Source organism: Falco rusticolus, chromosome 2 (assembly GCF_015220075.1).
Source record: "Falco rusticolus isolate bFalRus1 chromosome 2, bFalRus1.pri, whole genome shotgun sequence".
In the NCBI taxonomy this organism is placed as follows: Eukaryota; Metazoa; Chordata; class Aves; order Falconiformes; family Falconidae; genus Falco; species Falco rusticolus.
In genome coordinates, this window is record NC_051188.1 from 71304910 (window position 1) to 71331345 (window position 26436).

General features: G+C 38.4%; 1 protein-coding gene across 2 annotated transcripts in view; it reads right to left on the bottom strand.

The window, feature by feature from the left end:
• Positions 1–26436, bottom strand: part of GABRB3 (gamma-aminobutyric acid type A receptor subunit beta3) — a 197944-nt gene that overhangs the window by 15542 nt on the left and 155966 nt on the right. For both annotated transcript variants that reach the window (XM_037377006.1, XM_037377007.1), the window contains 4 exons: positions 16904–17124; positions 11418–11500; positions 10183–10320; positions 2586–2738 (listed from right to left, as the gene is read on the bottom strand). In XM_037377006.1, the coding sequence (XP_037232903.1) occupies positions 2586–2738; positions 10183–10320; positions 11418–11500; positions 16904–17124 (595 nt within the window). The remainder of the gene's footprint in view (positions 1–2585; positions 2739–10182; positions 10321–11417; positions 11501–16903; positions 17125–26436) is intronic.

The following is a 26436-nucleotide window of genomic DNA, read 5'->3' on the forward strand; positions in this document are numbered from 1 at the left end:
AATAAGGGACTTAGAAGCCTGCCCAGTGGTGGATATGATGCCACATTTTGGTGCCTGTTCCCAAGGCTGTATTTAGATCCCTGAGACAAGTCCTTATACACCACAGAGGGAGAGTTTGGTGGCTCTCTTGGTGATCCAGAAGATTAAGCATATTGAATAGAAAGGTGGCTATCACTCACCACAAGGAAATACATCCCCTGGGAGATCCTGACACCCTGCAGGCAAATGCCCCTCTGAAGATCAATAAATTCTTTTAAAACACAGCTGGAGGAGAAGCAGCTGACACTCACTTATATATATACATATATATATATATATAGGATAATGTTGTGATTACAGACCTTACCAAGAGTGAGAACTCTAGAGATTATTTTTCTCTTCGTTGAAAGGACTGAATTTAGGAACCTCTAGGGCTAACTAATAAAAACTCATTTTTGAGCAGAACTGATGGTTTTGGCTATTTCTCTTGAGATCAGCCCTGTACCAGTCTCCATAGTACATAGTCTCTGGAGTGAGCTGGCCTTTGCTCCATGTCTGGGTTTCTCTGTTAAGGCAACCACTTGGTCTAGAGCAGGCTGGAGCACAGACGGCATGTGCAGCAAGGAACCAGGGACAGGAGCAATACGCAAAAGTGAAGGAACTAGAATCAGGTTCTTGCAGAGAACACAGTCTTCCTGCAGGGGTTGAGTAAAACCTTGCCTCCGTGTCCCTAAGAATCGCAGTGGGAATCCTTCCTCTAACAAATACCTAGTCCAGCAGGCCTTACCCTACTCTGTACTGCACTTTCCAGAGCCAGTTATATATGTCCAAAGGTGCTATATTGCCTTTAAACTTTGATAACATTTCATATCAGCTTCAGACTCATAAGAGGGGCTATACAAAGGAATATAGGATGAGGCCCATGGTACTGAACTTTTTTATACAAACATCACAGGCATAATCATGAAGGCACTAATTGTTTTCTCAGAAGAACCTGTTAGATAGATTTTTGTCCTTTCAAAAGGACTTTATATGAATCAGAAATAGAACATCTAGGCTCCTGAGCTTGCCTTGAATGTACTCACCGACTTTTATTCTAATATTTGTGTTATTACAGTACAGTACTTGATGAACTTGTGCTACACTGAAATAGGCCACATGAGACAGGCCTGTTCCTTAAGTAAGGAAAAAATGCGAACCCATTATAGAAGGGTGTGGAGTAGCACTGGGTTTGGTAACTTCTGTCTAATCATCTGTTCTCTGCAGTCCTGGCCAGTCTGTAAAACCTAGATACTGACTGACATATTTGAAGTGCTCCCCTCACTCAGTCATAGTGTCTCCAAGGTGGACCTTTGGTATCCAGTAGTTCATTTATGAATGCATGAGAGCTGTTTGGACTCCATGTCCTACCTCCCATTAAGCTACTACTTATCTGCATCCTACTGAACATGCACTAACTCTGAGTGGAAATGCCAGATTTTGTCATGCCCATATGCACCAGCTCATCCACAGTATCTGCAGAATTATTGTACAGTAACTGCAGTTAATCTACAATATATTTGGTTGCCCAAGTTCAGATGCTAGGACATAATATGATATTGCACAAAGGTATAGCTGTGGCTGCTCATCCTGCTTTGGCATGTGGGACCTTGGGTGGTACAGGGTACAGAAATGGGGAATCACATATACAGGGGTTGGAGTCCTGGTTTACTGTGGTACATATCAGAAAAATAATGGAACTAGGGAATATGTTCGTGTTTTAAGAAAAGAGAGTATAACAAGAAGTTATACAGCATAGGCTTAGTGTCATGTTTTGGGTGGGAATGTGTGTTATTGAGAAGCACAGGGTTGAAGCTGGGATTTGGGATGAGATGAGAGGTAGCAGTAGTCATAAGGATTTATGGATCCATTTACTCTTCCTTGTCTATAGCTATCCCTGAATATGCTTCTGTAGTAGATGAAATACTTCCTGTAAGATACTTTGAAGCTGCCTTCCCTTATCTAAAGGATACTTTGATCTGAAAAGGTTTTGGACAGGGATCACCAGCCTGTGCCAAATCCATGTTTTTCTGCCATAAGGTACTTAATGGCACTCTAATCTGTCATAAAAATGCACTTAGCATACCACGCATTCTGAGGGTTAGGTGGGATGTCATGGTCCATAGCTGACGTGCCCCTGCGCTCTGAACTAGCACATGGTTCTTGAGGTCTGTTCCTGCCATTGTCAGTTAAAGCACCCATGACCTCAGGAGAAGGCTTGGAGCCACACTCGTCTTGCCACATGGAGCTGGAATAAAAACCCACGCTGCAGCCCTTGGAGCATAATTCTGGAGCTGGTCTCCTCACTGACGCTACTGACAACAACATTAACTTTGATCAGAACAAGGCTGGGACCTGTACGAGCAGCTCACGTCAGAGATTTAGTGGTAGCTACATTCTTGCATGCAGGGGAGAACTTAGCACTCTTGGGGCAGTACTGGATGACATGATTTTGACGTAAATTATTTTGGAATATCAAAACACTGACATCACGTTGCAGTTTTAACAACCTCTGAAGGCTACAGTCAGTCTGACATTTTAATGTCTCACTCACTCTTAGCACCTACCAAGGGCAACTCTTGCTGCTGATGCATCGTAATTGATCCAGAATGACACCCATGATAAAATGGTAATCAGTATGGAGGGCATGTAGGTTTGAAGAATAAAGTATCCAATATTTCTCTTCAACCTGAAGCTCAGTGAGAGTCTTGGATAGGCACCTGAGGAAATTCAGGGGAAAGTAGAGTTATTTATATGGAAGAAAACACACTCGCAGAGAGTAGTCTTAAGTTTGCACAGAAACTAAAGCATGCACATTTTATGTGGTAGTATGACATCTGCAGAACAGTAGGGAAAACACCTTCACTGTATTACTGGTTGGTATTAAAAGAAACTTTGCAGTGAATATATCCAAGCAATTTGTATTTGGAAAGAAAATAAAGTTATTCTAGGTTATTGAACAGATGAATGGGTGAGCACTGGTTCATTCTAAAAAAACAGATTCTTAGGTCTCCCAGTAAAATGCTTATCCAAATACACAGTCTTATGTATAGCATTTATATTGAAAGGATTAGTAATGTGCATAGGTTTTATTTACATGGAAGAGTTGTTCATGGGATGGCACTTCTTAATTACAACTGAACTATGAGAAACATGCTACTTGTGGAGTTAAAAATAAATTGTAATGAATCCCAGTGAGGAAAAGCCTTCAGGTCAGATCCTCTAATATCAATTACAGCCAGACAGAATTTTTTCCCAAAAATATCTTAAGGTAAAAAAAATATTATTTTATATATATGTGTATATACACACAGTGTGTATATAGGATTCATGAACTGGCAAAATTGGAGCAAATAAATAATGAAAAAAGTGAATAATCTTCATGTCAATGTTTCAAACAACATATTTTATTACTTAACTTCAAACTGGTGTATTTCAAAATTGGTTTTAATATTACTGAACATATTTTATATATTTAGAAATCTCAAATAGTTTAAAAAATTGTGACTGCTTTCACCAAACACAGAGGATTAAAACTGAGTACAGCTGTACAAGAAAAAGGTAGTCATTCACACATTAGCTCCACAATTTTCTTTGCATTACTAGTCTTAGACGTGATACTTCTAACAGCTCATCTAAAAGCTTTAGTAATAGTCAACATACTAAAAAAATTTCTGAACATATCAAGGGTCCAACTAGATATGAGATCACATCCCATCCATTCTAATGCAAATATGTGCAAGATATGAAAGATTACATCCAGAAACAAATTTAGAAATTGCAAAGTACCCTTTAAATTATGTTCATGTGTTTGCATATGAGCATAAGAAATTACATTTGCCTATATACAAAATAATGATGATTTCCTGAGAGAGAAAGCAAAAGAACGAATAGAAACTATTATTTCTCTTCATCACATTCCTGACAGTTCGGTACACTTTGAGTCATATGACAGAAAAAATGCTACACCATTTCCAGGCAGCAGAAGCATCCAGGCAGTATCAAACTTTATGCAACTTCCTCAACTGATTTATCAAACAATCTCAGAAGAAGTATCACTGGAAAGAGAAATATCTGATAGATGTATTTGGCTGCTGTGATTACTTCAATCAGTTGTAATTTTTTCCAGGATGAAATGCCTTCTAGTTTTATCAACAGAAGAATATTGATGGAGTCAGAAGAATTTATTTCATCATGAAAATCAGATTCAGGTTTTCTGCTATCTAAAGCAGTCAACATAATTTTCAGCAAAGAATCATTTAGACTTTAGCTTGCTTAACATCTTAATTTTCCAATGAACAACGTTTCCTTTCAAAAGACAAATTCTCTCTTTGAAACCATGCCTGCTTTTTTGGTAAGAAAGCTTAACATTTTCATTGAGCTTCTTATGAAACTGTTTCCATGGCCGTGTGTCTGCAGACTATGTAAATGAAACAGAAGCATACACTGCCATCATGAAATACATAAAACATGTAGCAGAACTGATCACCTGCTAAGAGTAGTGCATCAGATAGACGGAAATCTTTATACAGCTCTGTTGAGGAAAATTATTTCATATAACACACTACCCACACAAAGGATTCTCTATAAATCTCTTCCTTTCCAAAAGTGCTGTCCAGGTCTGGGGTCTGTGGAATATCATTGATAGAGGTGATGACTGGAAAATCTCCCATAAAATACTGATTCTTTGATAAATGGTCTAAAAGATTCATTCAAGAAGGTTCAGTGGAACTGAACCACTGAATTAATGCCTGTTCGTGGGCTGTTCCAGTGCCAAGGACCCTGGATGCACTGGGGAAACTTAGAGAAAGATAAGATAGCACTTTGCTATCGATAAAGCAGGGAAAATGGTGTGGATGAAGGAGGCATGTGTCAGCAGTGGAGATCAGTAATGTGTCATGTGTGTCAGTAATGTTCAGTAGTAAAATTCTGAACTGAGAATCAATGTAACAGAGTGAAATTCAGACATTTATCTTGCATGCTTCACCCGTGACAATCATTCATCACCTCATCACCATCTCTGTCTAATGAGATAAGGTAATTACTGAAACTAGTGAGATCTGGCCTAAAGGTGGAGTCTCCAGACAGGTTGTTGCAAGGCCAGAGATATTCAACATAAAGTTGTTTCAAGCACCAGTTTTTTTGCCTTGAAGCTAGAAGACAGAACCCTAAGAACCGTATCTAGGGCCAGGGCTGTCAGTGCTGTTTGTCTTCTTGCTCTAGAGTTGGAGCTTGACTGTAAGAGAGATTCAGTTGTGAATCTGAAGGTGCACTGTTCCTTTTGAGATACCCTATGACATCTCAGACACCAGCATGCAACTAATAGACATGATACAGCCCCTACATCTTTTTGACCAGCAGCTGAAGACTAAGAAGGCTAATCTCAAATAACAGCTGATTAAGCAACTCACTTAAACTACATACACTTGAGCTAGGTGTCTAAATTCTGATTACATCTACAGGACAGTCAGTTCATCTAGTCAATCTAGTAAATGAAACCTAAAGAATTATCCATTTCCTCCTAAAATAGACTCGTATGGGTGGGCTGACTTTTTCTCCAGACTCCAACTATATTGACTAGATTTCCCGTCAACTAAGACACCTAGTTCACTGAAATTATATTCACCTTAAATCAGATCAAGATGAATCCTAGCCCTGCAAGTCGCAGGGTAGGTTTTGAGGGTCTGTAGCTCCTGGGCAACATAACCAAAAGGCTTGCTGGCATTACAGCTGCTTAACGGAGTTGACACATTGCTCAGTTTCATAGAGGTAAATGAAATGTCATCCTGTTTAGTGATTTTCCAAGCTCAAACTTTATTGGGAGGTCTGGATCTCAGGCAATTTCAGAATAATTTGGTGTTTGTATAGTTTAGGTTGAAACTGAAACACAAACTGGTACCCTTGTTTTTTCATACTATGCAGCCAGAGTTCTCCTGTGGTAGCTCTCCCTGAAACTACAAAAGTTTGTAGTACTTCCACCTGTACTGCTTTTACATCTTCACAGATGGCCTATTGGCCCTGTCTCCAGCCTGCCAACCCTGCTATATCTCACCTCCAGCAAACAGATCACAGGAATCTGTGGAAAAAAGGAGAATTAAAAGAAGGACTATTCCTTATTTCCCCTACTTATTTCCCCCTCTTTGTCTGGATGGCTAAAGCTTAGTGAAAAGGGTGTGTCCTAACCTGCATGGAACAAGGACTGTAAGCTCAGATCTTTATTTATCTAAGAAGGAACCATCTTGTGTAACTTATTTAATAAAAATGGATTTCCTGGTGAGCTCAACAATTACATTGTTACTTGCCTGATTATGCTTGGATAATGATTTGTCAATTAAGTCTCAGTACATTTAGAGATTAATTACCAGGAATTTCTAGTTGTTAACTTTCCATCAAAATTTGTTTTTTGCCTAAAGAACAGTGCTACTGTTCAGGGACCAGATTTCTTACCCTTCCTCCCATCTCATATAACATGTTGATGTCTATGGGATAATTTAAATAGTACAGGAATAACAGAATCTGGCCTGAAGTATTTAAATATAACAACAGTATTGAGAATGCAGGCATGAAAATAATCAATAACTAAGCCTCAAATACTTCTCTTTCATATATTTGGGCACTTGGTAAAAAGCAATTACTTGTTTCTGTTTCAATTTCATTAACATCTAGCAAGCTGAAATATCTAGCTCCAAGGCTAAATTAGTCTCTTGCTGTTTTATCCAAATATGAACCAAGATAACAGAGTTGGTCAGTTACAGAATTCTTATTTTAATCTGTTCTTCTGGGAAGGTTCTTCAGCTAATTAGAAATGTACTTTACAGATTCATCTTTTAGAATACAGCAAATAATTAATTTTCAAATCTTTTAAGACTACCCCTCTGTTACCAACAGGTTGCTAATTGGCTCTGAATGCTATGCATCTTGAAGATTTTTACTGGTGTTTTGCATATGCCCATTCTTTTTCCGTTTCTTACCATTTCTGGATAACAAACATTTAGGAGGTGGATTCAGCTCACAGGTCTAGGCACTAAATTTCAGCTGTTTCCATGCAGATATTTACACATAGATGGCACATAAGCTCTCAAAGTAAACCACGGAGATCTAGACTTACATCCAGCTGATTCTAAGGGTGTGATTTAACTGCCTATACAGAGCTGCCTAATGCCATTTGAGATGCATTAGGCTACTGAAGAGTATAATTTAATACTAGTTAAGTAATTAATACTGAAGCAATAGGTTGTCACACAGGACACAAGACTGTAAGACTCTGGAACAGCAGCCTAACTGCTAAGCAGGATGCTATACAGCATCTCAAGAGGCACCAGATACTTACATTTAAGCAACCGAATAGTGTCCTAACAGCTATTCACTTGACAGAATAGAGGTGTTTAAGAGCTGAATTTAGGCTCCATTGACAGCACTGATTTGATATCATTTCACTATGGGCTTAATTCTGTTACCGACACATAGGCATCCAGGGCCATTTTGATGCCTTATGGTAGCCTGTATTGTCTTCAGTTGGTGTTAGATGGATAGTCAAACCAGATTTTTCTTCTTCATAGCAATTTAAATTTTACTTTCTCTTATTTACATCATTAATAAAGAGAACAGGCTGCTGCTTATGTCTTTGCAGATACCTTCTAGAAGACTTAATTCCCAAGTGTTCTCTTTTTTCAAACTACACATCCTGTTTCTCCAGTAATTTCAGGTATTCCATTTTCTAGTCTTCCACTAATACATGCTAATCTTCCTTAGATCATCTTCTTTTGTTCCACAACTCTCTCGAAAATCACTACTCATGGCCACAAATACTCAGCTTAGGACTCTGCAATGCAAGTCTGACTCCTTACAGGATCTGTTTTGATTTTTTTTTTCCAAAAAAAGTTGTTACTGGCTTATATTCAGTTTGAGGTCAACAGCAACCCCTAGATTTCTACACACAGAACCCAGACCTAACCTGGTATTCCCTATCCTGAATTTGGATAGGAATAATTAGTTGTATAAATGTTTATTTTGCACTTGTCCACTTTTAAACTTTTTTTCAGACTAATTTTTTCTAATTTGGCAAGATAATTTTTGAACTCCAGTGCTATACTTCAACATTCATGCAGTTCCTCCAGTATTCTTGCAGCCCCACACAGCTTTCTGTCATTATCTATGGGTTTTTCCCATGCTTACCATTGCTTCTTAGTAGTAACTATGGGAATAGATTTTTCCATTTGCATAAATTACACAAGATGATACAGCACTGTTCCTCATGAAGGATAGGAGAAATAACTACTCCAAAAGCTGTTTATGGCATGACTCTGAAGTCTTCTTTTATTCTTATACAACCAAAACACACTAGTGCTGAAATCTCTGAAATGTTCTTTGAGATACTGCGCTCAAAGTACTAATATCTCCCCTCAAGACTTCAATAACCTCAAAGCCAAACAACCATGCCTGACTTATTTTCCACAAAAATGTAGAAACTGGCCCTAATTACTAGGACCGTAAGAAATCTGAAAAGAGTGTGCTGACTTTATCCATCAGATCCACTAGCATGTTTCAGATTTAGGATGTGTGGTTTAGAAAAACAAATGTGATGTTTTGCCTGCATGGAAATACTTGGGTCACAAAATTTCATAATTAATGAGGCATTTTCAAAATGTCTTGTACTAAAATAATAGTAAATTCAGTATTGTGACTTCATCAGTGACAAAAATTATTTGCTTCAGAAACTGGTACAAGAAATATGGAGTAATCTGTGACTGTGTCATCCTACTTGCTAATGTCAAGCTGTCTTAAACCCTGAAGCATGAGACTTTTTTACTCCTACAAGTTATTTTGGAAAGAACTGTTATGATTCTGAAAATTTGGTCAGTCACATAAATGTCTACTCCTAGTTTTCATTCTCCCTCATATTTGTCTCACAGATCTCTGGATTTATTTTTTTTCCTGAATTTAATAAATCTCTGTCATGTCTAAATTACTTAATCATGTCTGTACTGAAATATTTCATACTGAACTAAAAGGTAGCTTTGGACCGTCATGAAAGTTTCCCAAATAAGTTTTCTGTATTCTCATCATCGTCCAAAAGAGCCATCCTACAAAAGCATATCCAGTCCTCTGGAGGGGCAGGTAAGCCCTGGCTGCCAAAGGTGACACCAGCTGCAGAATGGAAGGATATAGGATTAGAGTATCTGTTTCTCTATAGAAAAAAACCTTCCATTCACAATGATAAACAAGAACAGCAGCAGTTGGCAAACCCCCTCATATTAATTTCAATCCCAGCAATATTTACATTTTGTTCTGAAATACAACTTGTGTTTCTGTGTACTTTGAAACAGATGCTGCGTCCAAAGAGTGGGTGAAGTGATGGTTACAAACATAATAGAGCTGTGCTTCGTTTGTTCTAGTGTGCTGGGACAGATGGAACAGCACACTCCTGCAGTCTGAAGAGCACTGAAAATCTGGAGGTACCAAATAGTGGCCCCACAGTTACTGATGGACTTCTGTGTTGCTTTGGCCTTGTCACATGTAACAATGTTTTCCTATGCTGGTGTCTGACATTAAATGTGTAAACCAACATTGTGCTTTATCACCTGAAGACATCCATCGCTGTGAGTTACCAGTAACTTCTATTACATCTTTAAGGAAACGAGGAGGAAACCCAGGGATTAAATTTTACCATCTTAACAATGATGACAAAAGCACTGGCTATGTGTACAGTACTATACACCCGTCAGTGTAAATCAAGATACAAAAGACATTACATTCACTATACTACAACAAAACACACACTGCAAAGTTGCAGGCAGGTGTTCATAAAACTTTTTGACCTAGTATGCCAAAACACACGTATGTATGATCAGTAACCCTTTAGGCTACATTTAAACTCATGATTCAGAGGTGAATGACTTCATATTTATTTAGATCACAGATATTTAGGTGTCTAGTGAAGTATCTCTCACACACACACACACACACAAGAAAAAGAAAAATAAACAAGAAATGGTATTTAATGAGCTCCTACCTCCAGGCTTTATCAAGTAAGTAATTTCTTTAGCCAAACACACAACACAGACTATATATTATAATGATTAATAATGACTAATTATGGTTAATAAAACAGAATTGTCATACATAAGGAAATCAAAGACTAAATGGGCAAATGAAAATACTTGCCTGTGGCAAAGACAACATTCTTTGACACCAGTCTGTATTCCACAATGGAGAACTGAGGAAGCTCAATCCTCTCCACACCAGTGACTGCATTATCTCCACCTCTCCAGTAGAACTCTATGTCGTCTGTTGTGTAGCCATCTGCAGGAGGGTAAGTCAGAAATAACAGCAGCCTCAAATGTAGCTTCAAACACAGTACCTGCTGTTTGTCATTTGAAACAATGAAAAGAATCAGAACAGCTAGCGTGGAGTATGGTATTTTGTTCTGTATGCCTGTGGGAAGGTCTCCTGAAGAGCTATGCCATTACAGTCTGCCTAGGAATTTGAGGTAAAATACTGTTTCTTTTTTGTTTGATTTTTTTTTCTATCATAGGAATTAATGACCTCAATGGGACAGAAAATGTTACCCAATAATCTGAAAAATTGCAGATTAGCATGATTTAAGACATCATACACATTTAGCACTGAAACCAAGTGTATATTTATGCTGATAATCACTAGAAGAAAGTAGATTATTCAATTAATATAGACAAGCATAATTAGGGCAGATCTTTTCCACTCAAGCTAAAAAGCATGAGTTGTACCATTTCCACTAGCTTCTGCAGTGGAAGACTACAGTTAAATATACACAGGGGTATATATTACACGGGTATACTAGTATTTTCTGTATATGGCCCACAATCTCTAGCCAGTAGCTGATATGGAGCAGGAACTCTTGAACCGCAAACATGTATCTGAATATGGCAACCCTAGGACATGACTAGGTGGAAGAGAGAATCTGGTTCCGTTTGGAACACATTGCAAATCATAAATGGGGCCAATCTGAAAGCCCAGGGGGATTCTTGCGGCAAGATCATCCATGCATAATAAAGCATACTGAAAGAAAATGATATCACACTGTTTGCTCTCTTGAAAATTAATCTGATTAAAATATGAGCATTCATTCTCTTGTGTTGCAGATAAGCATCCAGTCACTGCCTCTGCCAAGTCAGGCTGGAGCAATAAATCACTTCATTCTGCCTAAACCTGTTTTTCTAGGATGTATCCATCCATCTAGAAATGGATGGCCTCTCATGTTTTTTTAAAAAGTCAAATAAACAAACAAAAAATCCAAAGGGTAATAATTACATGATTCACATAGTGTTTATACACACCAGTGTAAATATTACACAGTTCTATAAAAAGAAAACCGCCTCGCATCTGAACTAGGTTTTACATGCATTTTCTTATGTACATACAGCTTTCTATTTCCAGAGTACAGTTTTGTTCATCTAATGGATATCTTCTCAAGTCCATCATACAAGCTGCAGTGGTTGTGATTCTGAAATACAAACATCAAATAGAATTACTGTACAGTCTATAATCCAGGTTTTGTTGTTGTTTATTTTTCAAAGTGAGGACTCTCTGCAGAATAGCTTCCAATAGTTGAGAATCTGGTCCATAGTTTTACATTGAGCAGCAGCTTAATACAACAGCAGTTACGCTGACTGCAATGGAACAACTCACTGTGACTTACCCTTATGCAACCAGTCCCTTTGGGGTTCAATGGACCTATCTGCATATGCAAATATTACACAAACATTTGCTGAGATTAAAAAATATGACTTCATATCAGAAAATATGAAGCAAAAAAGTCTGCTACAAATGTCAAAATGGCTACAGCTGTGTGGATAACTGATTCCTTGGTTTTGTGGCAGCTCCAGAAAAAAACTGAAATGTTGAAAAATTGTTTCAAGTCCAGCAAGACCCTTTGTTTCAAAGCTGAGTATACTTCTCTAGTTTTCAAATTTAAAGAGGATTTTGCAAAGAAGTGCCATACTGAATTTTAAATTTTCTACCCAAATAACAATATATTTTTGCTTCCCTGTTGCCAATGAAGACAATTTAGCACACTAAGGATGAATTTGCAGAACGTTTCACTATTGATGAATCTGCATTTTTCATCAAGCTCTTGTATATCAGGAGCATCAACAATACACATGCACAACCAAAACAATTGTATTAACAGCTTCACAGAGCATTGGCTCTTTATTTTTAAATTAATGGATTTATATTTTTGTAGTAACTTTTAGACAGCTACAACCATATGCTCATGATTAAACTTCAGTATATTCCAGTATTTTGCTGAATCACAGCCTTCATCAAGAGTATCTACAGTATTATGCATCATTTTCTTTATAATGGCTTCATATAAATTTCACATGTAAATTATCTTCTGGGCCTGACTAGGTCCATTCCTTACAGATCCTTTTCTGATACGAACATGAGATGGATCTTGTACACAGTTATTTCCTGAACAAATAACATTCTGCTGATAATTTATGCTAACAATACAAGAGGGAAAATGCCTTAAATGTACCTCTAAAAGCTGGAACTCTCAGTGTTAGGGTTTTGTTTATGTGTTTCCTCTGTTTTAAAGCTTCCTCCTTAATCCCTTAACTTTCTGAAATTACAGTCTTCTCATCTGCTAAACTACTTTAAAATTCAGGGACAACATATCAAAAGGAGAAAAGTAGTTAGGTGCATTTTTCACCTCTTCCACACTACACCCCACCCCCCCACCCCCCCACCCTGCCGATACTGTTATTACGAATGCCCTATCCAATCTCCCAGAAAAGGAAAGAAAGAATGCTTATCCTTACCATACAGGTTATTTCAGATGGATAACCACCTAATATCCAAAGGAAGGGATTAAGAGTATTACAAGTATCTCAGAGGTCATCCTTCTCTGACTGAGAAGGTGCTTTTGCAAGAAAACATAATTTCTTTGCACAGGGAGAGATGGTTGTATAAGCACAAAGGCAATGTGTGAGCTAGGAGAGGAAAAAGCTCAAGGATCTGCTACTTGGCATTATCTTCTCACTTGTGTTCCTACCAGTAGCCAGTGAGAAAGGCACACAGCTGATCTTTGTCCTTCCCAGCCTTATCTACGGCATGAAGAGCCACTGCTCTTCACTCTGAGTGTCCTCTGAATATCCTTATGTTAGTCCACAGGCTTTCAGGTACCAAGTATCATAACACAGGAGGATACTTAGGTCAACTTTCCTCCAGCTACCTGCTGGGAGATGGTCTGGTTCCTCTGTTAACACATGTCCCAGTGGGCTGGGATAGTTTAGAAACAGCAACTCCTCAGCTGCACTGCAGTTTAGGGGGACATCTCTGCAATCAACATTTACAAATGCCCTTCTGGGCCCTCAAGGCAAGCTGCTAGACACAGGGCTATTAATTATGGAGATGAACATTTCCTCAGTATGACAACCACTAGCAGCTCTAGCTAAGTATATAAAACTAGGACTAGCACAGGGTCTTCCAGGAAAACACAGTCTTAAATCTGTGATCATTGATGAAGGTCCTAGCAGTGATCAGCTTTACAAAGCCATACTGATTGTGCAATCAAATGATCTTGCTCCTGAATCAACTGATAACTGTGCTCGAAGTAAAACAAGCAGGCACACTTCAGCATTGCTGCTGTGAGGTTTCTATCCCATGCTTTAGGACATTCCTCTGTACTGATCCAGGTCTCATTTAATATCCTGCAGCAGAATCCACATGAGCTAAGCTGATACAAGAGGGAGTGTGGTACCAGAATCTTAACTATTCTGTTGTATAACTAGCTTTAAATGCCAGCCATAGAGAACACATGCACTTATAAATTATTAATTTGACAGAATTATTAAAAATTACGCAGCTGGCAAACTTGCATTCAACATATTAATTGCCTTACAACTTTTTAAGGAATGTATTTTTATTTTGGCCTGTTCATATACCATAGCACTTCTGTCACAAATTCCAGTACCAGAAACTGCACATTCTTGCTCAAGCAACTTTTTACACTACAGCAAAATGTATGTTTTTAATTTCATAACTATCCACTAGAAAACAAGATACAGATAGCTATAGATAGAAATATATTCACCCCATTCAACCGAAGTAAGCTGAGTGCTCAGGGGTCCTTCCTGGATGAATGTTCAAGCAATTAAATTTAACTTGCACAAATGCTCACCAAAGCAAATGTTCATTGCTCAGGCTTGTGCACACTCCCAAGAAGAGCAGGTTTATTTTTTATGGGAAGGGATGCTGGCTGGCACAGCAGGACAACAAGGTTTCAAGAACTCATCATCACAGCAGTGACAGAGAAACAATTATGAGCCAGACACAGATAAAGTAGTACACAGATATGGATACATTTTGGGTGAAAGCAATACACAAAGGAAATATTTTTAATTGATTAAAATTCCCTACTCCAGTTATCTTTCCTCTGGTTATAGATTCTCTTATCCTTCTCTGCTTCTTTATTACTGGGCTGACTGCCTTTGATTGTATTGCTATATCATATAGAACCCCACCTGTGATGCACTGGAAGATGCTGCACAAACAAAAGGATATAACGTTTACAATATAAATCAGTCTAAGCAATACAAATACTTCTTATGTGACTACACCACAGTCCTGATGGCTAATCTGATCCTCTTTTCATCTTGATACAAAAATACATCCAACAAGAAAAGAACACCATTAAGTGCAGTTGCCTTGTCTGAATGATCGCAGACACTAACCTTTTTACCTTGCAAACATCCATCACGTTTTATATATGGGTGATAACTACACGATTCCTTTCACATGAAGTACATATATTCCTTCACTCTATTTATTTATAACATTTAGCATTGTACTGCCTGAGAACAAGAGGTCTATATATGGCAAACACACAAGCAGTTGGAAAGACTATTTTTGATCTGCAGTCTATAATGACGTTATTTCCTTTTTTGTATTTTAAGAAAAAAAAATGTATCATAATATGTATCGTATATTGTTCTGAACAAGGTGGAACAAAGTCACTGTCGTGCCCAAAGAAAAAAATTCCTCAGAAATGGGTTGAACTTCAAAAAGCTACTGTTCCATTCCCCAACTCATAGATTTTTGCTTGTAGTAGCAAACAGCTTTCTCTGAAGTAGAGAGAAATCTTGGATAACTGAAGGTCAAGTCTTTCAAAACTGATAAATTCTACATTGTTCTGAAGACAATATAGAGCCAGTGCAGCCTCGGGATCACTTTTGCTATTTATTTTTTGCGGAACTGCTTTGCAAAAAGCGCAAGTCTAAAATCAATGGGGCTAAGGCTCAGATATTTTCTTCCTTCCAATCACAATGTCCTATATCTCGCCAAGATTTAATTTCAGGCAGTCATTTTTCATTAAGTAACTCAGCTGCTTCATGGCATGGATATATGACCCTGGATACTGCATACTTTTAGAGGAAAGGGAATGGAAAGAAGTATGGCACACATGAGCCACTGCTAAGCAAATATTATCAAGTGAAATGTAATCTGCTTGTGGACATCTACATTTTGCAGAAGAGGAAGCTAACTTACTCAGATACACTATTTTATGACAGATATTCCTCACCTGAATGACTCAAAATGTTTTGAGAGTAACAGAAAGACTTTTATACATTATTACGATCACAAGAGTTCTAACCTCCATCATTTTTTTTATTACATTGGTGGTGGGGATGGTTCTTGAGATAAAGGAAACAAAAATATTATGCATCATATTTTGAAATTTAAGTAATTGTGGAAAGAACGGTAAACCTGAAGTGTTCCATACTCCGTCAATAACATGCGAGGTGAAAGCCTCTTTTTGCTAAAAACAGTTAATTATGAGACAGTATTTCCTGAACGCCCTAAACTCCTGTAAAGTTTCATATTAGGCTGAGTCTATTTTTATTTTGTCTAGAAGGGTTCATCCAATTATAGCCCATATATGATATGTAATAGGAGTTAAAGAGGTGAGGGGACAAGACCCAAATCAAGCAAAAAGTTAACTGTTGATAAAAAATAAGAGCAGGTAAAATAATAATACTAGACACATAATCCACCTGCATCGCCTTTCAGATCTCATCCATTTTTATACTGGGGACTCTTTACCCTGCACCACCTACGTGCAGCAGCTTTGAGTACCATCTATGCTTAAAAATACAAGAAAGTTGTATTTTTTGAAATGGAGCTTCCACTGACAAAGACTTGTTTTACTGGTACAGTTTAAACCACTGGAGCAAATGGAGTAACCCGTCCAAAGGAAGCAACTTTTTGATACTACAGTCTTCCATTAAGAGTTTTGCTGGTGTAGTTAAGTTTAAGGGAAGGATTTTTCAGCATTCATAACCATAAAAGCTATGACAGAAAGCATAGAAAACACAGGTCAAGCCTAAAATAGGTAGAAAGTAGGATAATGTAAGATCACTTTGTACCTCTGGTTTGAAATACAACACATTGCAGTGCTGATTCATGCTTGTAGAAATCACTGAAGGTACCCACAGTCGTGGTCTTAACTGTGGCTGACTCCATTCAACCAGGGCTGCTTGCAGCTTTTCCTTTATTAACTACAGACACATCAAGAGACAACATAAGCATCCACATTCAATCTTACCGCCTGTATTCTGGACAAAATTTTCAGGTTTACAGTTAATGCTGCCTTTCTGCTTCCTGTAGCCAGTGGGCTTTCCAGATATGGTGACTCTCCAGAAACAGATAAAACCTGACTGAAGGCGCTTCTGGCAAAATTAAGAAACATCCAGTGTGTCATTTGTTTTCTACAGGCATCTTTCAGAGTTACAGGGAAGGTTACATAATACGCTACCCAATGTTTGTAATAACCTTGTACCAGGAAGCTAATATCAACAATACATAACAACAGTGATGAAATCTTCATCATGGCAGTACAGACCTGAGGCCGTAAAGCACCGTTCCATCCGGGTGAAGGCGAATCATTCGATTCTTCACGGTAACGCCATGCACAAATGATTTCTTGTCATTTAAGAAGTAAGTGTCAGGCACCCAGAGTTGATCTGCCACTCGGTTGTCAAGCGTGAGGTTGAGAGGTATGCCAGCATAAGCCAGCCTCTTATCTCTCCAGTACTGTTGAAAATACATAGTCAAAGTGTAATCCTGGCAAGGAAAGAAAGAGAAGCACAACAGTCAATCATATTTGGTTTAACTAGAACAATATTTTTTCCCCTGTTCCTGGCTTATTTTGCTGTTGGTTTGATTTAACTGTATATATGTTTCTGAAAATAAATGCTTAATAAAAACATTAAATATTCCTATCACCTATTAAATAATTCTAATCACAGAATGGACAGGGTTGGGAGGGACCTCTGGAAGCCATCTAGTTCAACCCCATGCAGAAGCAGGTTCACCTAGACATTTTTACTTAATAATTCACATATCACTCCAGTGTAAGGGAACATCTAAATTCTTAAGAAATTCAGCTAGTATTGGTATCTTTTGTCCTGCTCCTCCTTTTCTTTCATGTAGTTCCCCTGAAAACTACTTGAAATTATAACTTTTGTGGGATTATAAATGAGATAATAGGGAAATACTGCTATCTTCCCTATTTTTAAAAATTATAGATAATGGAAAAACATTAAAACTATTTTGAAGCGGTATGCAAATTTCTGTCTCAAAAATAAGCTGCAAAGATAGTGTTTATACATGTGCCTTTGGGTGAGACTGTATCTTTCAGTGACATAAAGGTTTTCTCACCAACCGGCTACATTGGTACTTAGAACTGTAAACGGTAGTAAAGTCCCACTAAAGTCAATGTTTGGTTTCCATGATTTTGTCAATTAAGATTCATGATGACTGCTATGAGCTGTGATCACTAACATAAAAGCCTAAAAGTAGATACAGAAGCCTAAAACATCCATTTTAAAATTCTTTAATCTCAGAATTTGCTAACATGACTTCATCATGTTGTAATAACACTATATTGAAACACTTTCAAAGTCTTTCACAATAGACCTCATTCTTTAGCTTCATGATGTTTTAAAAAACAAACAAAAAATGTCTGGGAACATTTTAAAGTTAAATGTCGGCAAAATTTAACAAACAAACAAAAAAAACCCCAACACATGAAATGCAAGATTTCCAGTTAGAAAAGAAAAACCTTTGTCTTTTCTTTCCCTCATAACTTTCAAGGTTGGGAAGGACATTTTTGTTTTTAGAAAGCCTATTTTTATGTATGAAATAAAAAAGGTGAACATCTGAAAATAAAACTTTCTTATATATGGAAATGAACATTTACAATTAAGGAAAACATTATTTTTTGGTATGATAATACTGCTGTATTTAACAATGAAAATAATGGGACGGTAAGTACAGGCCATGAAAACTCTGATTTTCAAATTACAGAAGTGCTCTAAATGATAAAACTTCTCATGAAAATCTTCACAAAACACTAAGAAATTTATGTGATCTCCATACACATTTAAATATTTAGCAGCAGGTGTACAAGCCACAGGATACCTGCATTTGCATCTGGTTCTACAAGCTGGTGATGCAAAACCCCTCAGGCTGGCTGCTTGTTTGGGAAAAGGATGCTCAGGCTCTCTAAGTATGGCTGTTGGGAATGGTCTATTCTTGTAATAGGTTTCATGTGGAGACAACGCAATTTCAGGCACTGATCCTGCCCTGCTTTCCTCAAGCCCTACAGCCTTTACTTGAAATCAAATGAAACTTGAGCAAACCTTTCACATTCAAGGCCTTTGCATTTTTTATGCAGTGATTCATTCTCTTTAATGAGGAAGCTGCTATAGCTTTAAGAAATCAAGTTTAATTGCTTAGAAAAATAAATTATTAGAGATATCAAGGACAAGCTGTTCTCATTTTAGGAAACTAATAGGAGACCTCTGAAAACAAAAGGTCCCAGTGATAGGAAAAAGGAGCCCATGTGGAACTGCCTGGAAGGAAACTCAGTCCTCAAAACTCAAATCCAACATGACTGCTCAGGAGAATGTGCTCCGACCTTTTTGTCAGCGGCTTCCTTTGGTGGGACTAACGGTCCCTGCTCATCAGTGAACGAGGTACATACTACACAGGTTGCACTTGCCTCACTCCCATTAGCACATCAGGAAGACCACACCTCTTGTCATGTTCTCCGCAATTTTCTAACACTGATGCATTAGAACAAATATCCTCTACTGGCTCTGTTTCATCTTAATCAAAGCTTGTTTCTATTAATGTTCAAAATTTGTGCTTGGCTTCTATAATAGTTTGCAGACCCATGTCAAGAAACTAGGGATTATAAAAGCTGTGGACACAAGAGCAGTAAACCAAAAGCTCACTATGTATAAATATGCAGTATATACACAAAAAAATGAAAAAAAAAAACAAAAAAAAAGAAATAAAGAAATGGGGTGACACTGCACAGCATTGAAAGAAGTGAACCAGCTAGCACCAAAATATAAGAGAAGCAGTATATTTGAACAGAAGAGAGCTTTAGGCTAGCCTCCTTCTTCCTTTGGTTTTAGATAAAACACGTTAACAGCTAATAAATGGAGTAATTAACTAGCTAAATAAAACATATGTAACAATACAAGCAGTAATTGTCATTTTACTTTTAAATAATAAAATTTACTATGGCAGGGAACAACAGTGAAAAAAAGTTTACAAATTACACACAGAAACATCCAGCAAATTATCAAGAACTTTCAGTGTCTTGACTGAAAGATAAACTTCAAAAATACATCCTCTAAGGTACAATGTCATTAGTGCTTTCCCAATTAACCTTCTTATTTCCTCTTAACTTTAAATACCCCCCCACACACATCTATATGTCTGCTAATGTATATGTCTATATTTGCATGTATTGAAACCAATGATACCACAAAAAGTTGTTGGTTTTTTTTTAAAAGTACATTATTTTATGCAAAACATCAGCTCATTCTCAGTTCTTCGCTTGGTATCTACTAAGGAAAATGCACAAGCAGCAGCATCTGCAATGGCAATATACTACCCAGCTGCACTAACACGTATGCCCAACCCCACTCTGCACTTTGAACAACAGAAAGGGCAGAAACGGAGTGCCCAAGAAAGCATGTGTGCTACCACACACCCTGAAGGATCACTGTACATTTGTGCTTTGCCAGTCTCACTTGCACTGAAGATGATGGGATAGAAAGAATTAATATAAACCACGCTTGCTCGCCATCACTTTTTTCCCAATCACCTCAAAGTAACCAGCAGCAACAAACTCATATTAGAACCACACTGAAACTGCTTGGTTGTGCAAGGAGTGATAAAAAGAGCAGGAAAGGCCAGCTCCTTACAGTGGCTCTACCAGAGTCACCACCAGAAGAAGTTAAGCTTATTAAAACCCATAAGGATGTCAGCTCTCACTCTTTGATTACATAATTTGCTAGGCTTTGTACCCATAAAGGAAGTTTTCCCTTTTTCTATACTCCAGAGAAAAATGCAAAAATGGTTTGAGTGTGGACTGGAAAAAATGTATTAGGTATTTTTTGTCAGGTAAAATGAGAAAATGGACTTTTACCCCTAGGTAAGCGGTCGACAAAGTTTATTAAAGGCTACCCTGCTCCAAGGGAGCTTATGATGACTAGCTGTGATATAGAGGTTAAGAGGGTATATGTCTAAATCCAGAAGAAATTAATCCCACTACAACTACTGTATTAGGGTGCTATTCTGTGTCAAAGATGACACAGATCTGCCAGCTTTTAGAAATTCTAACAACTGCACAGAGCAGCAGACAATTTTCTCAGCAGCAAAGACCTCCATAATCACATTTTTTTATTCCTTTACAATACCATGCCACATTGAAGGTCCTCCTTTCCCTCCCCAGTTCCTCACAGTAATAGACACTTCAGGTCAAGCTCAGTAACAAAAAGCACTCAAAGCCCCGACAGGACAAACATGGTGCTTCTGAAGTACAAGAGAAATGTCCTCAAAATGGGAATAGCTGGGCTGTGCAGGCAACATAAGCTTTCTTTTGTGTATTCAAAGACCATGGAACATCTTACAAGGATAAAGAACGGTGACAAGCATCCTTGACTTTCTAGCACTGAACAATGCCATTAATGTATAGGAAAGGCACACAGAAAGGTGTGCTGGTACTTTTTCAACATAGTTTGCCCTGGGAGAAGGAGGGAGAAACCCCCAAAACCCAACCTCAAATAATATATAATACTTGGGAAGGAATTTAGATACAGTGGTAAAGAGCCTCACACCACAACTTCAATAGAATATAGTGCATCTGTGTTCTTCCTATGTATTATCTGTGATTTCAAAACATCTTAAGCAAGAATTATAGAGACTCACAAATACTGTATATGCTAACAATGACATTTTTAAGCTAATTAAAGCTAAGATATTTGTCTCTCCACAGACTGAACATACCATGTAGGAAGTACAACTATGATGTAACTACAAATCCACTCCAGACAGGAAGAATGTACTATAGTATGCTACTGTACAGTACCTGATACACTGACTATAGGACTAATGAACAATAAATATTAATATCCTGTAATACTAAAAGCAAACAATAATTTGTTTTCTATAGCTTTATTTATGTTATCTTTAGCTTTTCTCTCCTGCACTCAATAAAAGGGAAAGAAAAATTTAAAAATACAGTTTGACTATCAAAATAAACAATATTACAGGAGCAATAATGCTGTAAAAGTAACTATCATTGTTTACAGTCTTACTGTGTTATATATCAAGGATGTTAAAGTTTTCCATTATCTGTAAAGATGTTTTGATTCTTCAAAATGACTGCTAGATAGAACATGACAATTAATAATTATGATGGAATACTGTTAATATGGCAGTTAAGCAAAAAAAAAAAGTCAAATAAATAAATACATTGAAAATTGCTGGAAATATTGGAAAAAATATGCAAAAAGAACTATTCCACTGCTTGGGAAGACAGTCTTGCATCTACTTGAAACACAGACTTCTGTTTTAGATTTGCATTTGGATGTAAATTTACATTCTTGTTTTCTCAACCAACAGACAAATGTGATTATTACCACCAGCTTTTGGATTATTTATTTCTGATGAGTTAATAAAGTAAATACTCATTCAGTGGGTAAAAAGACGTACTGAAGATACATGCCTTTGTCTGTATATCTTCACGGTCCTTTCCCTCACCTTCCACACAATTTCAAAAATTAGATATGGCTATAGTATAAGGGGCTATTTCTGAAGCATGATGATTGAGTTACATTCTTCCCAATAAGCCCAAAGTGAGTTGCAAGGCCAAACTCAAGAATCCTATGCTTTGACAGAAAAACTGTAAATTTGTCCCCCTACCATACACAGAAAAGACCCGAGAAACAGATTAATGCACTCATTAATTCACATAGCTAATTTAATAGATGTATTCAGAAAGGCTCACCTTAGGAAGACAGAATTTACTAGCAATACTGTTCAGTTGTGCAAGATGATCACTTAAACATTTTTTATTCAAAATTTTCAAAAACTTCAGTGACTTTCATATGAAAGAAAAAATGTACATTATATTTTACCTGTTGAATTTTTGATTTGCCCAATGTCTAAACCATACTATTACTTATTTAATTGTCAGCAAATGGAGAAAATCACCAAAGCCTATTGTCCTGCAAAGTCTTTCACAAGAAAACGGCCTGACCAAAACCTCTCTGGTGTTAGATGTAGTTCATGAGCAGCCTTAGTGAAGGAGACATGCACATGCACACAGACACAACACATCCACTCTACTCCACCAAAGCACCTTTCTCTAACCTTTCTTGATCTACCTGATGTTATAGTAAAGATTCATCCCACCTATAAGATCCTGACTCAGGCTTCTCTCCGACACTATTCAAAACCCCTACAACTGTGACAGTTTGAGAACATGGCACATATTTTCCCAAGCATGTGGCTAAAATATTCTTCTGTTAAGAAAATGCAGTGCTAAAGCAGCTCAATTACACTGGTTTCAGTGTGACCCTCCATAGATCCATGTTGTCTCAGTATTCTTTGTACCAAATTACCATGATTTTTTCCTCTTCCATGAAACACACAAGGATGGTGTTATAAATAGTTCTAAGGAAATATTCAGCCTCCAAGAACCCACTTGATGCTACAAAACAGTTTTCCAAATAAATGTATGATTGCATGGGTCTTTCCTGTCCTCTCATACCCTTTGGCACAAGTTTCCCCATCTCCACTGCAACCACAGTGCCTTGTCCAAAGAGCCTGTCCCCCACTGAGCATCTGTGGGTGCTCTGAGGAGGGTTGCCATACCAACCAGTGTTCAGTTTTCTGCAGGCAAAGTGAGCATGGTTGACATAGCAACCAGCCAAAGCAGCTTCTCCCCAGCTTTTCGGAGACAGGCAGTGGTCACTGCAACAGAAGAGAAGCTTCTCAACAGGAATGAAGGGAACAGCTGGGCACCCTTGGTGGGCACTGCCCCGTGGCACCTTCCTGCCATGGCCACGGGAGCTTGCTCTTCAAAAGCTGAATATTGGCTTTTCTCTCTCTGTGTTCCTCCACCCACAACAAACTGACAGGGATGCCTTCCTGCTCCTGGGGTGTTATCTCATCTGAACATCAGAGGACACCAGCTGACAAGGAAGCAAGTGCTTGGGCTGAGCTTTGGTGTCTCATGAACACAGAGAAAGAAGGAACAAAGCTCCTGCAAATATTTCAGGTTAGGGACATAAGTCAGAAGAATAAGAAGTCAGTCTGTGCCATTTAATCCCTGATAGAAGGGAGTAGGGGGGGAATACTTAAAAATTCCTTCTCGGATTCAGACTATCACAGGTATTACAACACCATAGGCTTCTCAGTAATCAGGAGTGTCTATTCCCAAAAGACTAATCAAAGAAAAACTAATGTACACCTTTACAAATCGAGGGTTATCACACTCTCTAATCAGGTGGCAGAAAGCTAGCTAAAAGAAATACAGTCTTTCACTACACCCCTGAAGAACTGTGCAAAGATTGCAGCAAATTGCAATCAAAATCCACTTGAAGATGGACAGAGAGAACACAAAATTCAGTGGTTGATGGAGCCCTCCTAAAAAAGAGGAATAGAAATAGAAATATCAAATGTTTAGATTATATACCTGGAAACTCTAAAAGAGATAAAGTCAGAAAAAAACCCACCAAATATCCTAAAAAAAACAACCAAAAAAAAAAACCAACCAAAAAAAGACTTATAAGAAAGAAAAATAATGCTAGGCTCAGTGAGGCATTGAACTTGCTTCATGAAGCACAAATTTATTTATTTTAGAGCTGACAGGACCTCAAGAAAACAGGTACATTTAATTGCACTAATTGAAATCCTGATAGCAACCTACAGGGAAGAAAAAAAATGACCTTTATCAGCTGTCAGCTGGTTCCCACGGTTTAGGCAGCGGACCTTAGAGAGATGGGAACTGACAACTAATGGATTGTGCCTCCTACACAGTAGCAGGATGTACCACCAATGAGCTGGAGGAACAGTCTACTGTCCTAGAAACTTTATGGGTTGGTTTTTTTAGTGGTGAGATATGAACAGAGGCCAAAAATTTGGGATCTACCAGGTACCCATTGTAGAGAATGAAAGACTTCTCAGACTTCTACTTTGATCTTTCCATAAACGTATCAACTTGTATCTCTCTTTGGCATTAGTTGAGTTATCAGTAAATATCTGGAAGGAAAAACAAAACTTAAGAGAAATCCCTGTAAGTTGTTATTATTTGTCATGTTTGTTCAGGTCTTCCTATTTCTTAAGACTATCTCATACATAATTCTTTTAGTATCTGCAAGGTGTTCCAGGGCAGCAGTTACGGAGACAGAGACTCCATAGCTGAGCATACAGAGATATGCTCTAAATACTGTGACCATAAATATATAGGTCCATCCCTCTCTTATTTACTATGACTGAACATGAAAACAATCCAAAACAATTTTTGGCAAACCTCTATTTCAGACTGGAAAGTCTGCAGTCTTTTTGTCATCATAGAATTGTAAGAAGACCTTCCTAAAGGCACTCCAGAACTTGTATGATATTTTTTTAATAACTCCAGAGTCAACAAATAAAATAAAGCTATATTTAGGAAGAGAGAACTAAGGGAAACATGCACTTGGGTGAAAACAGAAATCTGTTCACATCTACACTTTTTGGTTAGAAAAAGAAATTTTTACTTCACTGTGGGGAGAACTTTTAAAATTTTCTCACCTCCAAACCTATTAATTTGCTGACTCTGGGAGCCAGCCAATGTCGCTGGCACTAGAGCAGCAAGGCTGACACCCAGATTTCTACTCGCTGTCTGTGATTACCTGAACCACCAGATATTCTTACTGGAAATCCCATTCAAGGCAGACACCATGAACAAAACGCCCTTTGAGAAAGAGAGTGAGAACACATTGGCCATCCAATGCTTTTAAAATGCAGAACCTTAAACACGATCTGTGTATTTTTCAGTATCACAGCACGCACCATGTAGGTGTGCCAGGCCTGGAGGGCACCCCCAGACCTTGCTGGCCCTGCCAGACCCCAGGGCTCCCCCCCACCCTGCCCAGGCCCGGCACCCCATGCCAGCACCCGGGGCCATCAGCCCTGGCACCACCACAGCAGGGCCAGCCTCCAGCTCCCCACCTCCCTGCCCTGCCTGGTCGTGGGCCCCACCATGCCAAGCCCACCCACAGGCCCATGTCCCATTCCATCCCTTTCCCCGGGGAAGGTGCCCGATGCCCGGGGCTGGGGCTGCCCCAGTGCCCCAGCTGCCCTGGGCTGGGGGTGGGACAGGCCCTGCCCACCAGGCCCTGCCCTGCTGCCCTCCATGGGGAGCCTCCACTGTGTCCGCAGCAACCGTGGCTCTTCATATGTAAACATCAAGTTATTTTGGACCAAGATATTATGTGTTCATTTTTGAATAAGGAAATAAACCAGAAGAGATTTCTCCACAATGGCCAATGGTCAGAAAGGTGACCAGTGCACTGCCCTGCACAGCCTGCTCCCTCCAGACACACTTCTTACGCTGCTAGCTTCCCTTGGTTTGCCCTTTCACACCATCAGTAATGCTATATCCAACTTTACATCCTGCAGGAACAAAACTGGGATGCAAGCTAAGCCAAAAGGAAAACAATGAATTTACTAAAAACTCATTACTGCGGGTAGGATAAACCCATCTCGTGACATGGCTATGTTCATAAAACTTGATAAAGCGCAAAATAAATAAATGGGTAAAAGAAGCCAAACGCTGCATCCAAGAGGAAATATTACAAGCATACATGAAAGGCAACCCCCCGCTCCCCAAACCTCTTTCTGTACAGAGACTTGTGAAAGAAGGGGGAAAGAGCACGTGCCCTGCCAGTGACCTTTGAAAAAAATAAGTTGTGAGCGATTTTAAAGGGAAATGTCTTGCTGAGGGAGCATCTCCCGTCCTGCACATGATCTGAACACCCTGCACAAATCTGCTAATAGCTTTTGGAATCAGGGAATCAAAATGTG